The sequence below is a fragment of the Onychostruthus taczanowskii genome, unplaced genomic scaffold (assembly GCF_017590055.1).
Source record: "Onychostruthus taczanowskii isolate IOZ18803 unplaced genomic scaffold, ASM1759005v1 scaffold22, whole genome shotgun sequence".
NCBI classification, from domain to species: Eukaryota; Metazoa; Chordata; class Aves; order Passeriformes; family Passeridae; genus Onychostruthus; species Onychostruthus taczanowskii.
Genome location: NW_024499462.1, coordinates 1,062,565 through 1,081,069, shown reverse-complemented (window position 1 = coordinate 1,081,069; position 18,505 = coordinate 1,062,565). Strand labels below are relative to the sequence as shown.

At 47.1% G+C, this 18,505-nt stretch overlaps 1 protein-coding gene across 1 annotated transcript in view; it reads right to left on the bottom strand.

The window, feature by feature from the left end:
- The window catches only part of PRKG1 (protein kinase cGMP-dependent 1), a 361,757-nt gene extending 343,806 nt beyond the window's left edge, over positions 1 to 17,951 (bottom strand). Inside the window, exon 1 of the mRNA XM_041404955.1 lies at positions 17,000 to 17,951. Coding sequence (XP_041260889.1) covers positions 17,000 to 17,265 — 266 coding nt within the window. The 5' untranslated portion in view covers positions 17,266 to 17,951. The remainder of the gene's footprint in view (positions 1 to 16,999) is intronic.
- Positions 17,952 to 18,505: the final 554 nt, after the last annotated feature.

The window sequence follows — 18,505 nt, the reverse complement described above, 5'->3', positions numbered from 1 at the left end:
GTATATTTGTGTGTAAGCACTAGGATAAGGTGTGTTGATTTAGGGAAGTTGTAGAATAGAGATAACATTGCTGAGAGAGAGAGATTGAGCTAGAAATAAGTTTTAATAGGTTTTAAAATACAGTTTTGTAAGAAGAGTAAATATTTTAGGAAATTAAAATTGTGAAATATGTATTTAGTAAGATTATGTAAAAAATTAGAAGTGGTTAGTGTTAGAAGTAATAGTGATATTTGTGGTAAAAATTAATAAGCTAAAGAATATTTGTAAAGAAGCTAGTTTTTGATAGAATGGTGTTAAGTTTTATATCTTTTGTGTTTTACCATTTATTGAGAAATAATAGAAGAAAATCTTTTAAATCACCTCTCAATTGCTTCATCTTTACAATAGAATAAAGATAACATTGCTGAGAGAGAAATTGGGCTAGAAATAAGTTTTAAAATATAGTTTTGTAAGAAGAGTAAATATTTTAGAAAATTAAAATTTTGAAAGATGTATTTTAGTAAGATTATGTAAAAAAATAGAAGTGATTAGTGTTAGAAGCAATAGTGCCATTGTATAGTACAAGTTAATAAGCTAAAAATATTTCTAAAGTATTGTAACTAAGAAATAAGTTAGCTTTTGATAGAATGGTGTTAAGTTTTGTATCTTTTGTTTTACCATTCATTGACACTAATAGTAAAATAAAATCTTTTTAATCACCTCTCAGTTGCTTCATCTTTAGAATAGAATAGAGATAACATTGTTGAGAGACTGAACTAGAAACAACTTTCAACGAGTTTCAAAATATAGCCTTGTAAAAATACAAAATATTTTAGAACATTAAACCTGAAAGATACATTGTAGCAAGAACCTATTAAAAAGTTATTCATGTTAGAAGTAATAGCAACATTGTATAGCAAAGCTAATAAGCCAAATAAACATTTGTAAAGTATTGTAACCAGGAAATAGGTTAGCTTCTGATAGAGGGATGTTAAGTTTAACATCCCTTGTGTCTCACTATTCATCAAAACCAGTAACAGAATAAATTCTTTTAAAACACCTCTCAGTTGCTCCATAAAAACTAAAAAAAACCAACAAAGGTGAAGTTTGCCCAGTGTGTGAGCAGGAAGCCATGGACTCAAAGGACAAGATACAGCCAGAGGCCAACAATGAGCTGTAACTCCTGGTGGCTGAGGCTGAACTGCTTTTTTGGAGTGCTAAAATCCCCCCTGTGGCAAAGGATGCACAGGATGCACACAAAGAAGGTAAGCAAATACCTGGGAGCTGGTATTTGTCAAGGGCAAAGAGGACTTATGGGAAAAAAAAATAGAATAAAAATCTTATTTTATTCTATTGACACTATAATTGATTAAATGTGCAGTATTAAGTGGCATTTTTGGAGGAGCAGCAAAAGGCTTTAGAAGAGCTGGAAGATGGGTGAATCCATGTGAAAAATGAGGCACCTATTGTGAACAAGGACAAATATCCAGGTGCACAAAATCCCTGGGAAAGGCTCACCCACATCTCCACCTGCAGCTGCAGGTCAGCAGTGCCACCTCCAGTGCCTATCACCACCCCAGCTGAGCAGATGTATGCTCTAAAACCCCCAAACCACCCGGAATTTTCCTGCCCAGGTGTGTTTATCCCCAAATCTCCTTCCTCTGCAATCTCTGCTGCCACCCCCTGTCCCCTCCAACCCCAAAGAGCTGTGCCAAAATATTTCCACAGCCAAGCCCTGGATGCCAGCACACAGGAGAGGCTTCTCCTCACCTTCCCACTGGGTTTGGGGGTTTGGCAGCCTCCCCCCAGGAACCCTTCCTGATAAAAAGCCCGGAGTGGGAACAGGGCATCCTTTCAGCCTCCCCCAGGCAGGGCCAGCCCCGGCTCCACGGGCAGCTCCTGGAGGGTGCTGTGGTTACCCGCAGGGCAGCACCGCCGTGCACAGCCCTCATTCCAGCCTTCTGCAGAGAGATCTCTGCTCTGTGAGGCCCTTCACCAGGGCACAGGGTGGGGAGGCAGAGCTGAAAGCGTTTTTTCATTCCCAGGAAAGCCAGGGGGCTCTGCAGCTTTTCCCTCCCTCTATTCCCTGGCATCGGGTTTTGGGAGCTTTTTTTAATCACTTCCCAGAACTAAACTAAGGGCTGTCCCCCTGCTGGACTATGCTTTTTTCTGACTCAGAGATGGGACAACTGAGAGGTGTTTTCAAAACTTTTATTCTGTTTTCAGTCTCATGAGAAGGGTGAGACAACACAGATGTCATAATTCACGCTATCATGTTGTATTTGCAGGGACCCCTGTGGCAGGAAGGAATGATGAATCCGACTCCATGTTCTCAGAAGGCTAATTTATTATTTTATGATACTATATTAAATAATCCTATAATATATTAAACAATACAGAAAGGATACTTACAGAAGTCTAAGGAGATAATAATGAAAACTCTTGACTCCCCCCAGAGTCCTGACACAGCTTGGCCCCAACTGACCAAAGAGTGAAAACAACTCACACCAGAATCCAATGGAACAATCACCTGTGGGTAAACAATCTCCAAACACATTCCACAGGACCACAACACAGGAGAAGCAAATGAGATAAGAATTGTTTTCCTTTTTCTCTGAGGCTTCTCAGCTTCCCAGGAGAAAAATCCTGGGTGAAGGGATTTTTCAGAAAATATGAATGTGACACTATCGCAATCAGAAGCCAACTATTTCCTAATTACAATACACTATAAGCATTTTTTAGCTTATTCGGTTTTGCCACACTATGTTGTAAATGCTTTAAAACTAATAATCTAAAATTACTCCTCGTGGGTCTTATTACAATACATTTTTCATAGTTCTATTTCTCTAAAATATCTACTCTTTTTTACAAAACTATCCTTTAAAACTTATTTCTAATTCTATTTCTCTCTTAACAACATCTATCTTATTCTGTAAGTTTTCTAAGTCAGTATTTCTTTTCTCAAAATTTATATACAAATTCACTATGTGAACCTTCTATCAAACCTTAAGAATTTTCTACAGATCTATTTCCCACAGTACCCTGCATTTTGTCAGAATTTTACCCCAAAACATGGCTCTGTCACTGCCTTAAGCATCAAGTATTTCCAGCCATGTGGAAGATAAAGCTGAAATAATCCAAGTGTTAAAACTGCACTTTTCTCCCAGATCTCCTTTCCCTCCCAGAAGCCATGGGCAGGAAGGAGGTGGCATAAAATCCATCTATCAGCTCAGCCTTACACTGAATTTCCATGAATGCTCTGACCAGACCCAATCCAGCCCTAGTTCTCCCACATGGTAACAAACCCTTTCTTTTCTTCCAACACCTACTCTTTCAAACTTAAAAATTAGGGAGAGGTTGGCATTGCAAAAGAAAGCAGGAGAAATAGTCCAGGTTTGAGAGTTCTTTTACCTCCTTTTTAGGAGGAGCAGCAAAAGGCTTTACAAGAACTGGAAGATGGGTGAATCCATATGAAAAATGAGGCACCTATTTTGAACAAGTACAAATATCCAGGTGCATGAAATCCCTGTGGGAAAGGCTCACCCACATCTCCACCTGCATCAGGCTGGGGTTGGGGTTCATGCTCCACAGAGAATCCTAAATGTTGGCAAACCCCTCTGAGATTGAATCCAACCATTCCTCAGCACTGCCAAGGCCACCTCTAACCCATGTCCCCAGGTGCCACATCCACAGTTTTGGAAGACTTACAGAATTCACAGAATCACAGAATTCTCAGAATCACTGGGTTGGGTTGCAAGAGACCTCCAAGATCATCGAGTCCAACCCAGCCCCAACAGCTCAACTAAACCCTGGCACCCAGTGCCACATCCAGTCTGTTTTAAACACACACAGGAATGGTGACTCCACCACCTCCCTGGGCAGGCCATTCCAGAACTTTATCACCCTTTCTGGAAAAAACTTTTCCCTAATATCCAACCTATATTTTCCTTGTCACAGCTTAAGGCTGTGTCCTCTGGTTCTGTCAGCGCTGCCTGGAGAAGAGACCAACCCCACCTGAGCACAGGCACCTTTCAGGAGCTGTGCAGAGTGATAAGGTCACCCCTGAGTCTCCTTTTCCCCAGGCTGAGCACCCCCAGCTCCCTCAGTGCTTCCTCTCAGGGTTTGTGTTCCCAGCCCCTCTCCAGCCCCGTTGCCTCCTCTGGATGCACTCCAGCGTCTCAACGTCCTTCCCAAACTGAGGGGCCAGAGCTGGACACAGCACTCCAGGTGTGGCCTCACCAGGGCTGAGTACAGGGGCAGAATGAGCTCCCTGCTCCTGCTGGCCACACCATTCCTGATCTAGGCCTGGAGCCCTTGGCCTTCTTGGCCACCAGGGCACACTCCCAGGGCTGTGACTCCCCCAATTCCCTGAGCAGCCCCTTCCAAGGCCTGAGCACCCTTTTGGTGAAGGAATTTCCACTGATATCCCATCAAAACCCCTTCTGGAGCAACTTAAGGCCATTTTCCCGTCCTGTCCCTGTTCCCCAGGAGCAGAGCCTGAACGCCCTGGCTGCCCCTCCTGTCAGGGGGTTGTGGAGAGCAATAAAATTCCACACAGGGCTTGATCTTACTGGCAAGATGCCAAAGTTCCAAGTCCCAAAAAACTTGCACCACTCCTCATTTCCAGCCTGATTTTCCCTGCGGTGCTCCTGAATGAGAAGCCCACTTAAAAAGACAAATCTGTGTTTAACCTCCTGAACACGTTTATTGGTTGGAGACCAGTAAATTCTCATTTCTTGGAGTCTCCAGGCCTGCTTTATCAGCCTGATAACCACAGTCACTACCCTGGGTATGGCTAGGGATGTGTACAAGTGGAAAGCAGATTTGGGAAGGTAAAAGTGAGCGAGGACCTCGAGGTTTTAAAGATCAGCCAGTAATGAGATGACATTTCCTGTCTCCAGGAGCATTTGTCTGTAATGAAAGCGATGCCTGAGCACATCAAACTGGCCTGTAATTATCCCATTATCCTCGTGTCAGGTCTGAAGGCTAAACTGAGATAATACCAGTGGAAAATGCTTCCCCCACACTGGGGAATCATTCCCTCCATGGTTTCATTAGGAGAGTACCAGGCTCAAGCAGCTTTTGCTGTGAGCAGGAGCAGCTTGAAACAGCACCTCAGCTTTTCCCTCAAATCCTGCTCCTTAAATCTGCCCCTTAGGATGAGGATTGGGGAGAGAAGTGCTTGGGATGGGACCAGCAGAGAGAAAAGGGCAGAAGAAACCTCACCAGAACATCATTATGTCCTCAGCAAGAGACTTGGGGCAATCCTGGTGTTCTCCAGGCCAAAAACTACCCCTGTTCACAGGGCCAGGCAGCTCAGACTGAGAAAATAAAATAAAATAAAATAAAATAAAATAAAATAAAATAAAATAAAATAAAATAAAATAAATAAAATAAAAATTTTGTATAATTAAAGGGAAGTTAGCACAGCTTGGCCAAGACAACTTGGGCTGGAAAGAGAAACCTCCAGCCCATCAACATCACACTACAATTGCCCAAATCCCACTTCATTCCCATTAGTTGAAGGGGACAGGAAGAGTCACATGATGGGGCAGTAAATTCATGGTCACAGCTGCCTTAGGAAGGAAAATATTGGGCAAGTCTCTGGCTCAAAAAATGATCTTATGGCTCAGCACCTGAACAGATCAAACCTAGAGCAGGACATGAATAAGGACAGGCGAAATACTGGAAAATACTGTGGTTCAGGTCTTCACACACTGGAGTTTTTAATTTTCAATAAAAGGTGGGCCAGAGGGTCACTGAGTTCTGGAATAAAAAACCCACACTTTTTGGAGAGCCAGAGGAAAGAGAACACTCCACCAGGATTCCAGCAGGTAAATGAAATCTCAGAGGTAATTGTGTCAGCCTGACATCAAATCCTGCACATCCTTTGGGATGTTCGAGCCTCCATTTAATTGCTGGAAAAATTAAGGCAGACAACAATGCCAATCCATAGGACCCTATGGAAAACAGATCTCCTGGAATGAGCTTTATTAAAGCACCTCCAAACTGGGCTGGAAAAAAGCATTTGCAGTCTTGCAATGCAATTAAAATGCTGCTGTGAACAGGCTGAGTCACAAACTCGAGTTCCTTGGGAGCATCTCCAGCTCCGGGGGATTTTCTCCTGGCACAGGAAGGGTTAAAAGTGAGGGAAAAGCGCTTGGGAGAAGCGTGGGAAGGACAGCAAACAGCCAGGGCAGGATGAGCAGCTGGGCCGGGAGGCTGAGACAGATCCAGGCTGGAAATGTGGAAGCGATACTGAAAGCGGGGCAATTAGCGCAATTAATCAAGCCTGCAGCTCGCGGGGCAGGGCTTGGAGCCGGGACGGGAAGGGGGGGATTTCATTAACGACAGAAATGCACCCGCGGAAACAAAACCCCCACGGAGGGCAAGGGAGCATCTGCAAACAGGGCTGGATAATTTTTGAGTTTGGCATTGAAGGTATTTGGGGTGGTAGTTTGTGTTTGGATTTAGGTGTTTGTTGGTTTTTATTAGTGAAAAGCTTTATAACTATGAGTTTGGCAGTCTTTCATTAGCAAGGCACAAAATGGCTAATTGTTTATTGTAATAAGGTCTTTTAAGACTAAACTATCTCATTGAGAAAGGACACCGATTATTTTCTTTTTTAACTTAGTAACTGATCTTTTGAAGCTTGCAGTGTGGACTTTTCTGTCTAATTACAAAACAGCACTCAAACTTACGAAGAAGAAGGCAAAGAAGAATAACTTGCTTTTGTCTTAAAACTTCCATCTTGCTTCATATTTATTTTTGTATTCTAAAGCCTTAAACTCAAGTTTTCTACTTTGTGATATTACACACTTCTAACTAACTCCACACTTGTAATCTCAGTGCTACTAATTAATTTTTGGAAGTCTTCTCTACAGCTTTAGGTCAGTTGTGGTGTTCTCTTGTGGGTCTGTGCCTTTAAGCACAGAAAGTTTAAAATTTTTAGCGTCCAGGATTCCAACACTGGATGAGCAAAGCTGACTTCCTGAGATTCCCAGTCAGGAGCTGGAGCACTTCCCATTCCTCCTCTGCCACCCAGCATCCCCCAGCCCCACAAATGCCATTTTAAATCCCCTCGCCCAGACAGGGTTACACTGCAGGCTGGGATGGGGATGCAGGGATTTATCAGCTCCCTGTTCTCCCTCACAATGTGAACACCATGAGCACAACACCCACGCAAGGAGCTGCTGCTTCCAGTTCCCAGGGAATCATAGGCTGGGAGCAGGGTCAGGAGAGGAGTCACTGCGGGGGAAACCAGCTCCAGGGGACTTTTCCATGTGTTGCCTGAGCTGGAGGCATCACAGAAACTCTGGCTGGGGAGATTTGTGACATCATTCCATGGGAAGTTTCCCATTTGGTTTAAAGCTTTTAAAAGAGAGTTGATTTTTAGCTACTGGATGCCACTGTGATATTTTCTGAAAAATCCCTTCGCCGGGGTTTCTTCTCCTGGGAAGTTGAGAAACCTCAGAGAAAAAATGTAAATAATAATTATTTGATTTGTTTCTCCTGTTTTGCTGCTTTGGAATGTGGTAGGTGATTGTTTGATTGGTTCCATGTGAATTGTTTTTGCTTAATGACCAATCATAGTCAGGTGTGTTGGACTCTGAGGAGTAAATCACAGGTTTTTACTATTCATTCTTTTCTAGCTTTCTGATGTATCCTTTCTCTATAGTTTAGTGTAGCATTCTTTTGATATAATAATATAATAAATCAGCCTTCTGAGAAAATGGAGTCAGATTCATCTCTTCCCTCGTCCTGGGACCCTCATAAACACCACAACTGGATATTTGGCAGCAAAACAAAGGAGAAGGAGAAGGCTCCCCAAACAGAAATCAAGCAGCCCAACATAAAAGATGGGAATCAGCTGTACCTGCTTTTAATCTCAGAGTAGAAACTATAATTTTGGGGTTAACCCAGCCAAAAAGATGCAATGAGCAGCAGGAACTGGGAGTGTGAGACACAACTGTCCCAAAATCAAAGGGTCTCTGCAACTGATGCTTTAGGATGGATCTGACTGCACAGACTCAGGAGAGATTAATCAGACCCCAAAATTTCTCTAAAACAAGCCTTCAGTTGATCCACAGCACCACTTCCACTTCCTTTTTTGCTTTTCTGCCTCCAAACATATGGAATAATGGAATGAAAAATTTAATATTCATAATACCCCACCAGCTCAACCTATATTTTTCCAGCATATTCCCATAAAAGAACAAGTTTCTGGTTGAAGTTGCCACGAGCATTCTCCTATCAAAAGATAAAACACTTTGAAATTCTTTTTTTCTAGGTGATTATTTCGGAGGGAGGGATAAATTTCAATCCAGCTTCAAGTGTCTCTGCCCCAGCAGTGCTGAGGAATGTGGGGAAGAAGATTTAAAATGTCAGGGTTTCTGCAGGGGGGACCAACTGCTCTGCTGTGTGCTTCCCAAAAGGCATTGCAGCCTTTTCCCTGGATGGGACACGGGATAATAAACCTGCAGATCAAAGTGAGAAACGTGCTCCTGGCAGGGAGAGCCCAGCCTTGCATTATGGGATGAAAGGGAAGGCAGAGATTTCACCCTTTACTTGACACAGATTTCATAAAGCAGCATGAAAATCAATGGGGGGAGAAAAAAAAAGAAAACAAAAAACCAACCAAAAAAATCCCACAACCACCACCTTTCATGCTGCTTTCAGTTTAGTATTTTATTTTTTTTTAAATATGGAACAGCCCTTTTCTGAACTACAGAGCAGACAGAAATAAAGTAGCTGAGGAGGGGGCTGCTGTCTATTGATAAAATACACTCCCAGCGTCATTCCATGAAAATTTTCCCTTTAAGAGCTGATTTGGGATTTTTTTCCCCTGCCTCTATACAGCTGAAATGGCCTCAGAAATGTCCCCAAGGCTTTGTGAAAAGGGTAAACATCAAATGCAGAAAAAGCAGAATCCCTGACTGGTTTGGGTGGGCTGAGAGATGGGAAGCAAAACCAGCTTGGAGATACAGCTCTGGTATTGAAATAAATATAAAAAATTATATTTTATATACATTTTCCCAGATGAAGCAACTTTCTGGTGTTTTTCCCACCTTCCCAGAGAACTTCTTCCCAAATTTTCTCCACTCTGCCTTTCCAACCCTTCAGAACTTTTCTGTATTTCTACAAGCACAGATTTTTTTTTTTTTTTTTAATGTCAAAAAAACCCCATGGGCTGGAGCAAGAGGGGACACTGGATGTATTTATTCCTTCCAGCTTCCTGATTTTTTTTTAAGATCCATTTTTAGGAAGTGTAGTAACTCCCCAGGTGTCTCTCCCTGCAACTTTCCCTGCTCCACGATCACTCTGGTATTCCTTACAAACAGCCAAGCTGGAAGCCACCTTTGGGATACATTTTGAAGGGACTGCTTCCTGCTATTCCACCAATTCCAGGCTTTAAAAGTTGAATTTTAGTTTAATAATTGCAAGCACCAAAATTCTGTGTTGAGTCACTCAGGGGATTTGGGTGTAGTTCTTTGGGGTCTCAAGGAATTAATCCCAGTTTTCCTTCCCACTTCCACGCACCACAGGAAAAATAATACAGAGCACAGATCATCAGAAATTGATGGATTAAAGACTTTTAAGAAGTTAAATATTGACAATACAGTGCAGATACATAAATAAAAAGGGGAATTCCCAGATATAGGATCTGATCCCCTACTACAAACAGTTCAATAGATTTAATTTTTTTTAAGCAGAATTTTTATACTAATTGGTCACTTAAAATCCTGGTGGTGATTTTTACCTGGGAGGATTTTATAGAAACTCCCAAGAAAGAGTAAAATGCAAATGAAAACAACTCAAAATTCCCATTCTGATGTGCTTGCTGGAATCAATCAATCAATCAATCAACCAATCAATCAACCACAGCCTCCTTTAGTGCAAACTTTGTGCCAGAAACCCCAAATATTAAGATATTTCTCCTGAACCTGTTTCCCACCTGCAAAGTTTCCTTCTGGGTATTTTCTATTAAATAATTCTTTGTTTTCTCCCCCAGTAGCTGCTGTTTGAGTTTTCATCACCCCACTGGCCTGTCATGAATTTAGTGCCATGAGATTGATGTTTTCATCCGATTTTACACCTTAAAATGTCTCAAAACCAGGGATCACCAAGGAAAATCACAGCCAAATCTATTTACACTCCACTGAGTCAAACAGAAGATATTTGTTCCCATTACTGTAGCAATTCCCACAACGCTCAGGCTCAGCCCCCAGCATGAATTAAATCCCAAAAACTGAATTTTGAATTTAAAATTATCTCAATCCTTTATCCTTGTGGATCTCCAGCATCATCCCAGCTCCTGCCACCACCCATGGGCCTGAGCTCTGCCCCCCTCCCTCCTTTTTTAGCATCTTCTGCCTCATTTGTGACCACAGGGTTTTATTACTAATGGAACAACAATGCTCTGAGAACACCCATGAGCAGGACACAGAAAAAAATCTATTTGAAAAAAAAAGCAATCCTCATCTTTTCCACTCAGGAGGTCACAGCAGAGGGGAAAGCCCTTCAGGAAGCCCCTTGCCAAAGCTCTGTCAGAGATTTTCCAGGACCTGCAGCAGCTCCACAACCAAGTGGAAACCTTGGGAAGGATTTTTCCTGAAGTTTCTCGTTAGGAAAGAGGCAATCAGGGTTTTATTTTTGTCCTTTATATCCCATTTTCCTCTGATAAGATTTCACCACCCAGGGGGATTTTTTGCTGGGGAATTACCTTTTCCATCCTGAGGGACGATTGTGACAAAAATGACAGAACAATTCTGACAAAAGTGACACGAAAATCCTGAAGAAAAGGATACAAAAATTCTGAAGAAAGTCACTTTGAAAAGCCTGACAGAAATTATAAAAGAGGCCAAATGAAGAGTGAGTGAGGCTAAGCAGTTTTACACCACCACATCCACGTGACACTTTTAAAAACGCAGCAGCAAGAGGGACACAGGACCTTTCTTCTCCTCCAAACCAAGAGATGTCCACAAGCTGCTGCAGAAAAACAACAAAATCCCAGCTCCCAGATCCTTTTATTTATAGAAATCCACTTACACCAAAGATCCAGGAGGGAAAAGCAGTTTCTGGTGGCCTTGTCTGGCAGCACGGCTGAGGTTTAGAGCCCACATGGAACCAGGTTTTCAGGGATTGGGAAGCAGAGCTCCAGGCAGAGGGAAGGTGGGGGACATGGAGATCTGGCAGCTGCCCTGAAATCTCTGGGCCTGTGGTTTGGTGCCCCAAGGGAGGCTCCAAAAAACTCCTGACTTGAGGCATTTAAAAATAGGCTGAAGGAAGAATTTGGGATGACGCCGCTGGGACAGAGCCTGCGTCAGCCAGGGATGGGCACTGCCCCATTCCCTTGGCAAGAGCGTGCCCTTCCTCAGGGCAGACCTGAGAAACACACTGCAAAGATTCCAAGTGTTCATCCCAAACCATACAGAAAAATGATCATTTTTATAATTTAAAAAAAATAATCCTGCCATCTTGCCCTTCCTTTCTTTACCAGGACCAGGGATCACGTCAAATAATCAATTTTTATTTTTTAAATTTTGCGTGTTAATATATAAATTAATCCTTTTTTTTTTTTAATTTCAGATGTTTGCATATAAATTAATATCTGTTTTGTACTATTTTTGGAAGGGCAAGCTGAGTTTAGCTGCTCTTGCTGTGCTGCCCTGGCCCATGAGGAAGCACCAAAGGGATAGGATGGAAAAGGTGGATTGGGTGACCAGGGCTGCTGGTGACAGACAGACAGACAGACGCCAGGCTGTAGCCAGTGGAAAGGCACCATTTGATGCCTTTTGGGAGCCAAATTTCCCCCCATCCTGGCTCGATTTTCAGGTCTCCTGTAAACCAAAGGGAAGCGATGCCCAGGGAAAGGGGGGGGAGCAGTGAGTTCAGCCCATTAAAAATTAAAAGACAGGAAATTATTTCCATTGATTAACCATAAACATTTGCTTCTCTCCCTTTCTAAAACCCTTCTGTGCTCATTTGTCTGACCTTGGGCTTCTCGAGGGGCTGATGTCACACCTCTCCCTGCAGTGACAAGTCACTTTGTCCCCCCCATCTTCACTGCTTCATGCCACAAGTTGCTCCATCCAAATGAGCAGAGAGGACCAAGCAAAGAGTCCACCTCCCACTTCCATCACTCTCTTTGGAATATTTTCCAGCTCTCCCCAGATTTAAGCAACCCTGTCAAACTTCCCTCTGTATTTCCCTCCCTCACAGCCACGCTCTCCCAACACAACGAGCAATGAGGACAGTGTTAATTCCTCCTCTGCCAATATAATTCCAGCTAATAAAATCCTTCTGATCTTTGGTGAGGATCACCCAGGGAAGAAGCATCCAAGGAATTTGCTGTTGCAGCGCATCAGGAGCGGATGGGACCGGATTGGGGACGGGTAAATGAGGAAGAGAGGCATTTTTAGAGTCGTAATTAATGGCAAAATCACTGCTATCCTTCCTCTGAGCTTTGCAAAGCCATGCTGATCCTTATAGAGAGAAAGCAGCAGCCTCAGATCCAGCAAGAGCTCCCTGTTTGAACTACTTCAGACACAGCTGCTGAGTGGTGTCACATACTGCACGAGGACGGTCCCAAACTGTCCTTCCTCAGCTTAAAGGCTGAAGTGTCACACACAGGCGGCAAGTCAGACACTGGTCTCCCACCAGTAAAAAATGAGGCAAAAGCTCCTTTTCCAGGCTGGCCAGGCCCTGAGGGAGGGTGGTTCCAGGTAGTGGGGAAGCAGCTGGGTTGTTTTTCACGGGCAGGCTGAGCGCAGGATCGATATCGCTTTAGTGGCTGGCAGCTGATGAGATCATGGCTAAATTAACGCAGCTCACTTCCCAGAAAGGGGCTGAGAGGGGAAGGACACGGCTCCAGGGAGGGGGAAGATCCCCCTTGCCATGCTCAGGGGATTGGAGGCCATCCACAGAGCAGCTCCAGGGGTGGAGGAGATGTGAGACAGAAGTGTTATAGGGGGGAAAAGTGATGGAGAGTTACAGGGCTGCGCAGGACATCTCTGCTTCAGCCTGGGACACCCCCAGTCCAGCTTTGAAGTGAGTTTTGGACTGGAGACCTCCTAGAGTGCCCAGTTTTTACTCCAGGCATGGCTGGTCCTGGCCTGGGCAATACCCAGACCCCAGAGATGGATTGATCCTGCCATGGCCATCAGCAAACATTAGCTTATCCCAATAATGAGCAGTCCCTTTATGCTTTTGCTGTATAAAGTCAAGAGGATCCACTCCAATCCTCCATCCCCAGTACCACCCAAAGCCTTTAATCCTGAGTTTAAACACCTTGGGTGAACACACGCCCTCAGCAAAGTATCCCCCACCACCTCAGGGAAGGTGGAAGCAGGAGAAACAAGGATTCATGCCTGATTTTACCTGGAAAACCACAGGCAGGAGGACTGGTCCAGGACCGGGAGGCTGAAACCACAGTACACCCCAATACCTCGCTTTAAATGTTAGACCCCACTGCCATCTTGTGGCAAATGCTTCCTGAAATAAAGTTTAAAAGGGGGGAAAATCCATTAAAAAGTTACAGAAAAAGTTAGGGAGCCAAGAAGGATGGGTAAATTACAAGGAGCAGAGTGAGGAAACTCATATGTCTTAAATGATGCTGAGGCTGAGCCTACAGCACTGTGTCAGACTGAAACAGGCATGGAAATACCCAGGGATGGCACTGTCCGAGCTGGATTTGGGGAGTTGAGGATATAACCACACACCAAACGTGGAATTGCCTGCAGGGCCAGGGCTTCAGCAAAGATTCAGTCACAATTCCGAAAATATTCCAGACTTCCCAAAGTAATTTCATGCTGCCCTGGTTTGAAGGAGGCTTCTCACCCTATATAAGCAGGATTTAGCTGGAATTAGACATTGCACCTCAGAATTAAGGCAGGCAGCAGCTGGAATTTCCAGGGAGGATGATCTGGAGGTGGGCTTAGGGCTCAGCGGGATTGCTCCCAGGACACAGAGCACCTCTGGGTGCAGGGACAGGCAGGGCTGACCCAGCTCTTAGTCCTGGCTTTGCCACACCTCAGCATTTACTTTTTTGCATCATTGATCATCCGCAGTGCTTTTGCTTAGCAACTGGGCATCACTTTAGCAAAGTGCCTGGATTGCTGCATTATCCAGGGACGGCTCCCACCCCGCCAGGAAAAACAGGGACAGACTGGTTTTCCTTCTTTGTGTTGCCATAAGGGGCTGGCAGGTGCTGGATCAGACAGCCCCGAGGCCTTGTGTGATCTGAAACACTCACTGGCTGTGGGAGAAAGTGAATCAAAACTCACTGACCATAAATAAATTAAGGAATCATTTACAAGAAGTGCAGCTCCACTCTCAACTGAAATCTCTGCCGGCAGGAACGGATCAAGGAACAAGAGGGAAGAATTATTTTGAAGACAGGCACAGAAAGCAGCTAGTTTGAAGAAAATCTAATTTACAGATTGGATATAGATACATGGATAGCTCTATGCACCTGGCCAGCTACACAGTAATGCTTTCTGCCATTAAAATTTATATTTCTATGTTTTCAGAAGGAACAACAGCATAAAAACACACTTCCACACCAAAGATAACACATCCTTCACCACCTTTCTGTTTACACATCCCTATTCTCCTATTCTTTGGATCTCTGCAAGCCTTTTCAACTCTGCCCTTGCTGCATGTGACAGGGGTGCATTACAAGAGGCACAGCATATTTAAACCAACTCCATTCTCCACTTTCAGCTGGGATTTATCCCTGTTTGAGTTCCTGCCATCCCATAGTTTGCTGCTTTCAACTCCTTGACAGTTTTACGTGTTGGTGTACATTACAGAGAATAAACAAATCCAATTATATTGTCAATAACTACATCTTTGTCTTCAGGGGTGGAAAACTCCTTGGAGGTTGATCCCAGGTAAAAAGGTTTCTTTTTTGGCATTCAGCTGAAAACAGGTGGGCCTGAACATCACCTTGGGGATTTTATGCTCTGGAAGTTGTCTGTGGGTTTAGGAAAAGAGGTGTTCCCCATCCTCAGCCTGCCAGGGACGAGGGATGGAGAGCTGCGAGCTGCTGCTGCTGCTGGAGCACAGACAAGAGGCTCTTGGAGGTGCATGAGCTCCCCATAAATAAATCAGCCGAGTGCTGTCAGCAGTTCTGAGATGCCAGAGGCAGAGAAAGCCCCGGGGACACTGAGGGGAGCTGGCACCAGCCAGCATGGGGAGCGGGGAGAGCTCGTCATGCTCTTGGCACAGCTCTGTAGCACAGCCCTGTGCTCCCTGACCCCAGGACAGCACCCTGGAGCCGGATCAAGGACCCACACACTGCCCACTGAAAAAACACCTCCATCTAGCCCGTGGTGGGGAGGGATTTGGGGGGAAAACGGGGGAAAAAGGGAAGTTGTGGGTGCAGTGTGCTCAGCACACTACGGAGCCGCCCGCCGCTCTCCCAGCAACGAGACGGGAGAAGAATTAAGCAGAATTAAAGGAAGAATTAAGAATTAAAACCCAAAAGCAATCCCAGACTGGCTTGGTTACCATTGTCATGGCTACCACGAGCGAGGCTGAGGCATGGGGGATGCCAGGGGACGGAGTTCCAGCCTGGAACTGCCCGCAGGCCTCACCAGGAGTTTTTCCTGCCTGCTGAAACATCATCTGAGGATGACGGGAATGATGCAGGATGGGCCAAACGACCTTCACTGCATCACATGGACACAGCTTTTCCTGCACCAGGCCTGCCAGCCCAAACTGGGAAAAGCACAGGAAAGCCTCAGGCCAGGACTAAACCTCGCTGGAGCCGTGAGCAGGTTTAACAACTTCTAAATAATTGATTACTCAGGGCAGGGACACTGGGTCCTGCCCTCACCACAGGTGCCAGGTCACTGTCACCTCCCTGAGGCTCAGGATGATCACTGCCTCCAAAAAAACCAACAGCAAAAGGAAAAGTTGGACGTGGTTTCTCCTCCATCCACAACACCTGGCCTCTGCCTCGGTGCACAGGGATGTGCTGCCCCAGGGAAGGACAAACGGACACGCTCTGCTCGCACTCACACACCTCCCTGGGCACAGCCGTTTGCTTTATTAAATCACCACAGGCAGGGAAAAGAATAATACTGAATTTAAAAAGCCCAAAGCCAAGTGCTCCTCGTTTGAGGAATAACAAGGGGCAGGGCACAAGAGAGGAGGAAAGGGCTGGAGTTTGGTCTGGACACATTTGGGGAGAGCTGTGGATTCACACCTATACAGAGATTCCCTCAGGAATGGCTCTGCTGAAACAAATCGCTCCTCGCAGGGGGACACGGGACTGTGCCCTGCTCGAGAAGCACCAGGCACAGCTTCTGCCCAAAGCAGGGTCACGCTGTGGTCACACACAACTTCTCCACCACATCAACCTCCCCAGCAGCCAGCACAGCACCACACTCCCCGGTTTTCCCACATGTATGGAAGAAGGACAACACCCGAGAACCTGCCTTGAGTGATGCAGACCCCACACTCCTCCCAAAAAAGCTCTCTGTGGGTGCCTGACAGCGGCACAGGGAAATATAAACATGGAATTATTAATGTGGAAAAGCCCTTCAGGATCACCGAGTCCCACCGGGATAACAGGAGGCAAAGCACGGCTGGAGCAGCGCGGGCTCGTTTTTGGGGAGAATGGGGTGGGGAAAGGGGGGAAATCGGGGCGAGGGATAGCACCTGCCCCGGGAACGGGGATACCGGGAGTGCTGGCGGCTCTCGAGCAGCCACCGAACAACTTCCCGGCCCCGCCGCAAACTTTTCCCAGCGCCGGGGAGGCACCGCCGCCCCCCCGCGCTCCGGCCGAGCATCCCCCGGGAGCCGCGGCGGGCAAGGGAACAGCGAAGCGAGGGAGGGGGGGAGCTCCGGGCTGTCCGATCCCCCGCAGGGCTCCTTCCCGGCGGCTCGGAGCCGCTCCACGCCCCGGGCACGGTCCGTGCCGGCGATGCCAGGCGGGGGGACGCGGCGTCCCGGCCAAAGCCGCTCGGGACCGGGGTTGGCGGCAGCGGGGAAAAAGGGGTGCCATCCCTACCTCTCGCCCTTGGTGAACTTGCGGAAAGCCTGGCGGAGGTCGTGGAAGGAGCGGTAGGTCTGCGGCTCGGCCGAGATGCCCTGCGCCCGGGTGGTGCGGGGCCCGATGTGCGGGCTGGGGGCCGGCAGCACGGACTGGCATTTGTGCAGCCGCCGCCGCAGCTCCTGGATCTCCTCGTCCTTCTCCCCCAGGCGCCGCTCCAGCTCCTTGATCCGCTCCTCCTTCAGCAGCAGCAGCTTGGTGAAGTCCCCTTCCAGCTCGGTCATTTTGGGGCTGCCGGGCCGGTCCCGCTCTCATGGAGCGGCTCCCGGGCAGGAGCAGGGGCGGGGGAGCGGCTGCGCCCGCCCGGCTCAGGGCAGCGGCCCCGGCATCGCCCCGCGCCCGCCCGCCAGCGCCGAGCCGGCCCGGGGGCCAGCAGAAACCGCCCCGAAAACAGCGGCGAACAAGGGAAAAGGCGGCGGGGGAAAAAGGACGAGAAAAGGGGAAAGAGCTCTTGTGCCACTCTGCGAGGCTGGGATCCTGGAAATAGCAACAATTACCATGTGATCGCAGGGTGACGCAGCTCCTTGTAACTGGAGCCGAAGACTTGGGATTCAAACAAGAGCACTTCATAAATATTAAATTGCCTCCTGCTAATGAGCCACGTGGAGCCGCCCCCCGGCCCGCCCGGCCCGGCCCCCGGCAGCTCAGCATCCCCGGCAGCGGCTCAGTATCCCCGGCAGCTCAGCATCCCGGCCTGGCCCCACCGGGAGCTCTGCATCCCATTCCTCCTGACTCGGGAACTCAGCATCCCACCTCTCTTCTCACCCCACGTTCCAGTTTGTGTTACCCTCAGCACTCCCGTGTTGGGTACCACCCCTTTAGCACCTGGGCATCTTCCATGCCTCCCTCCATCCTTTCCTGCCCAGTGTACCTCATGGCTGGGGCACCGCACATCCTACCCAGCATCTCTCCCCATCCAGGACTTCACACCCCTTCCCACCAGGTTTCCTTGCTCCCTGCCCTCCAGGTCACCCCCCAGCACATGCCAGCCCAGCCCCACCATCCTGTGGGACACGCAGCTTTCCAGACAGCCGGTGTCCCTCACCCCAACCTGCACCCCACGCCCTGAGGGAGCAGAGCCTGTCTCCAGGCACAGACACCGCGGCCCTGGTGGCACCTGAGGGGGAAGGCAGCTGGAGTGCTCTGCCAGCTTGTCCAGGGAGGGAGAAACTCATCCTTCCTGGACTTATTTGGAAGAGCCCATCACGCACATGAATTTTTAATGCCGGCTGGCAAAGGGCACCATCAGCTCCCCTATCACATTTCCCTCCCAAACCACTCTTGTTTCCAAGGAGGGATTTCAGGAGCCCCTTGCTGCAGGCAAAAAAAGGGGAGGGGGTTTTTCCCAGCCCCCACAGCCAGGCCTTGGGCACTCAGGGCACTCAGAAACCCTTCAGCATCCACATCCCAACCCATGGAATCTTGTGCCATGCCTTTAGGGACAGACTCCCTGGTCTGCTAGGG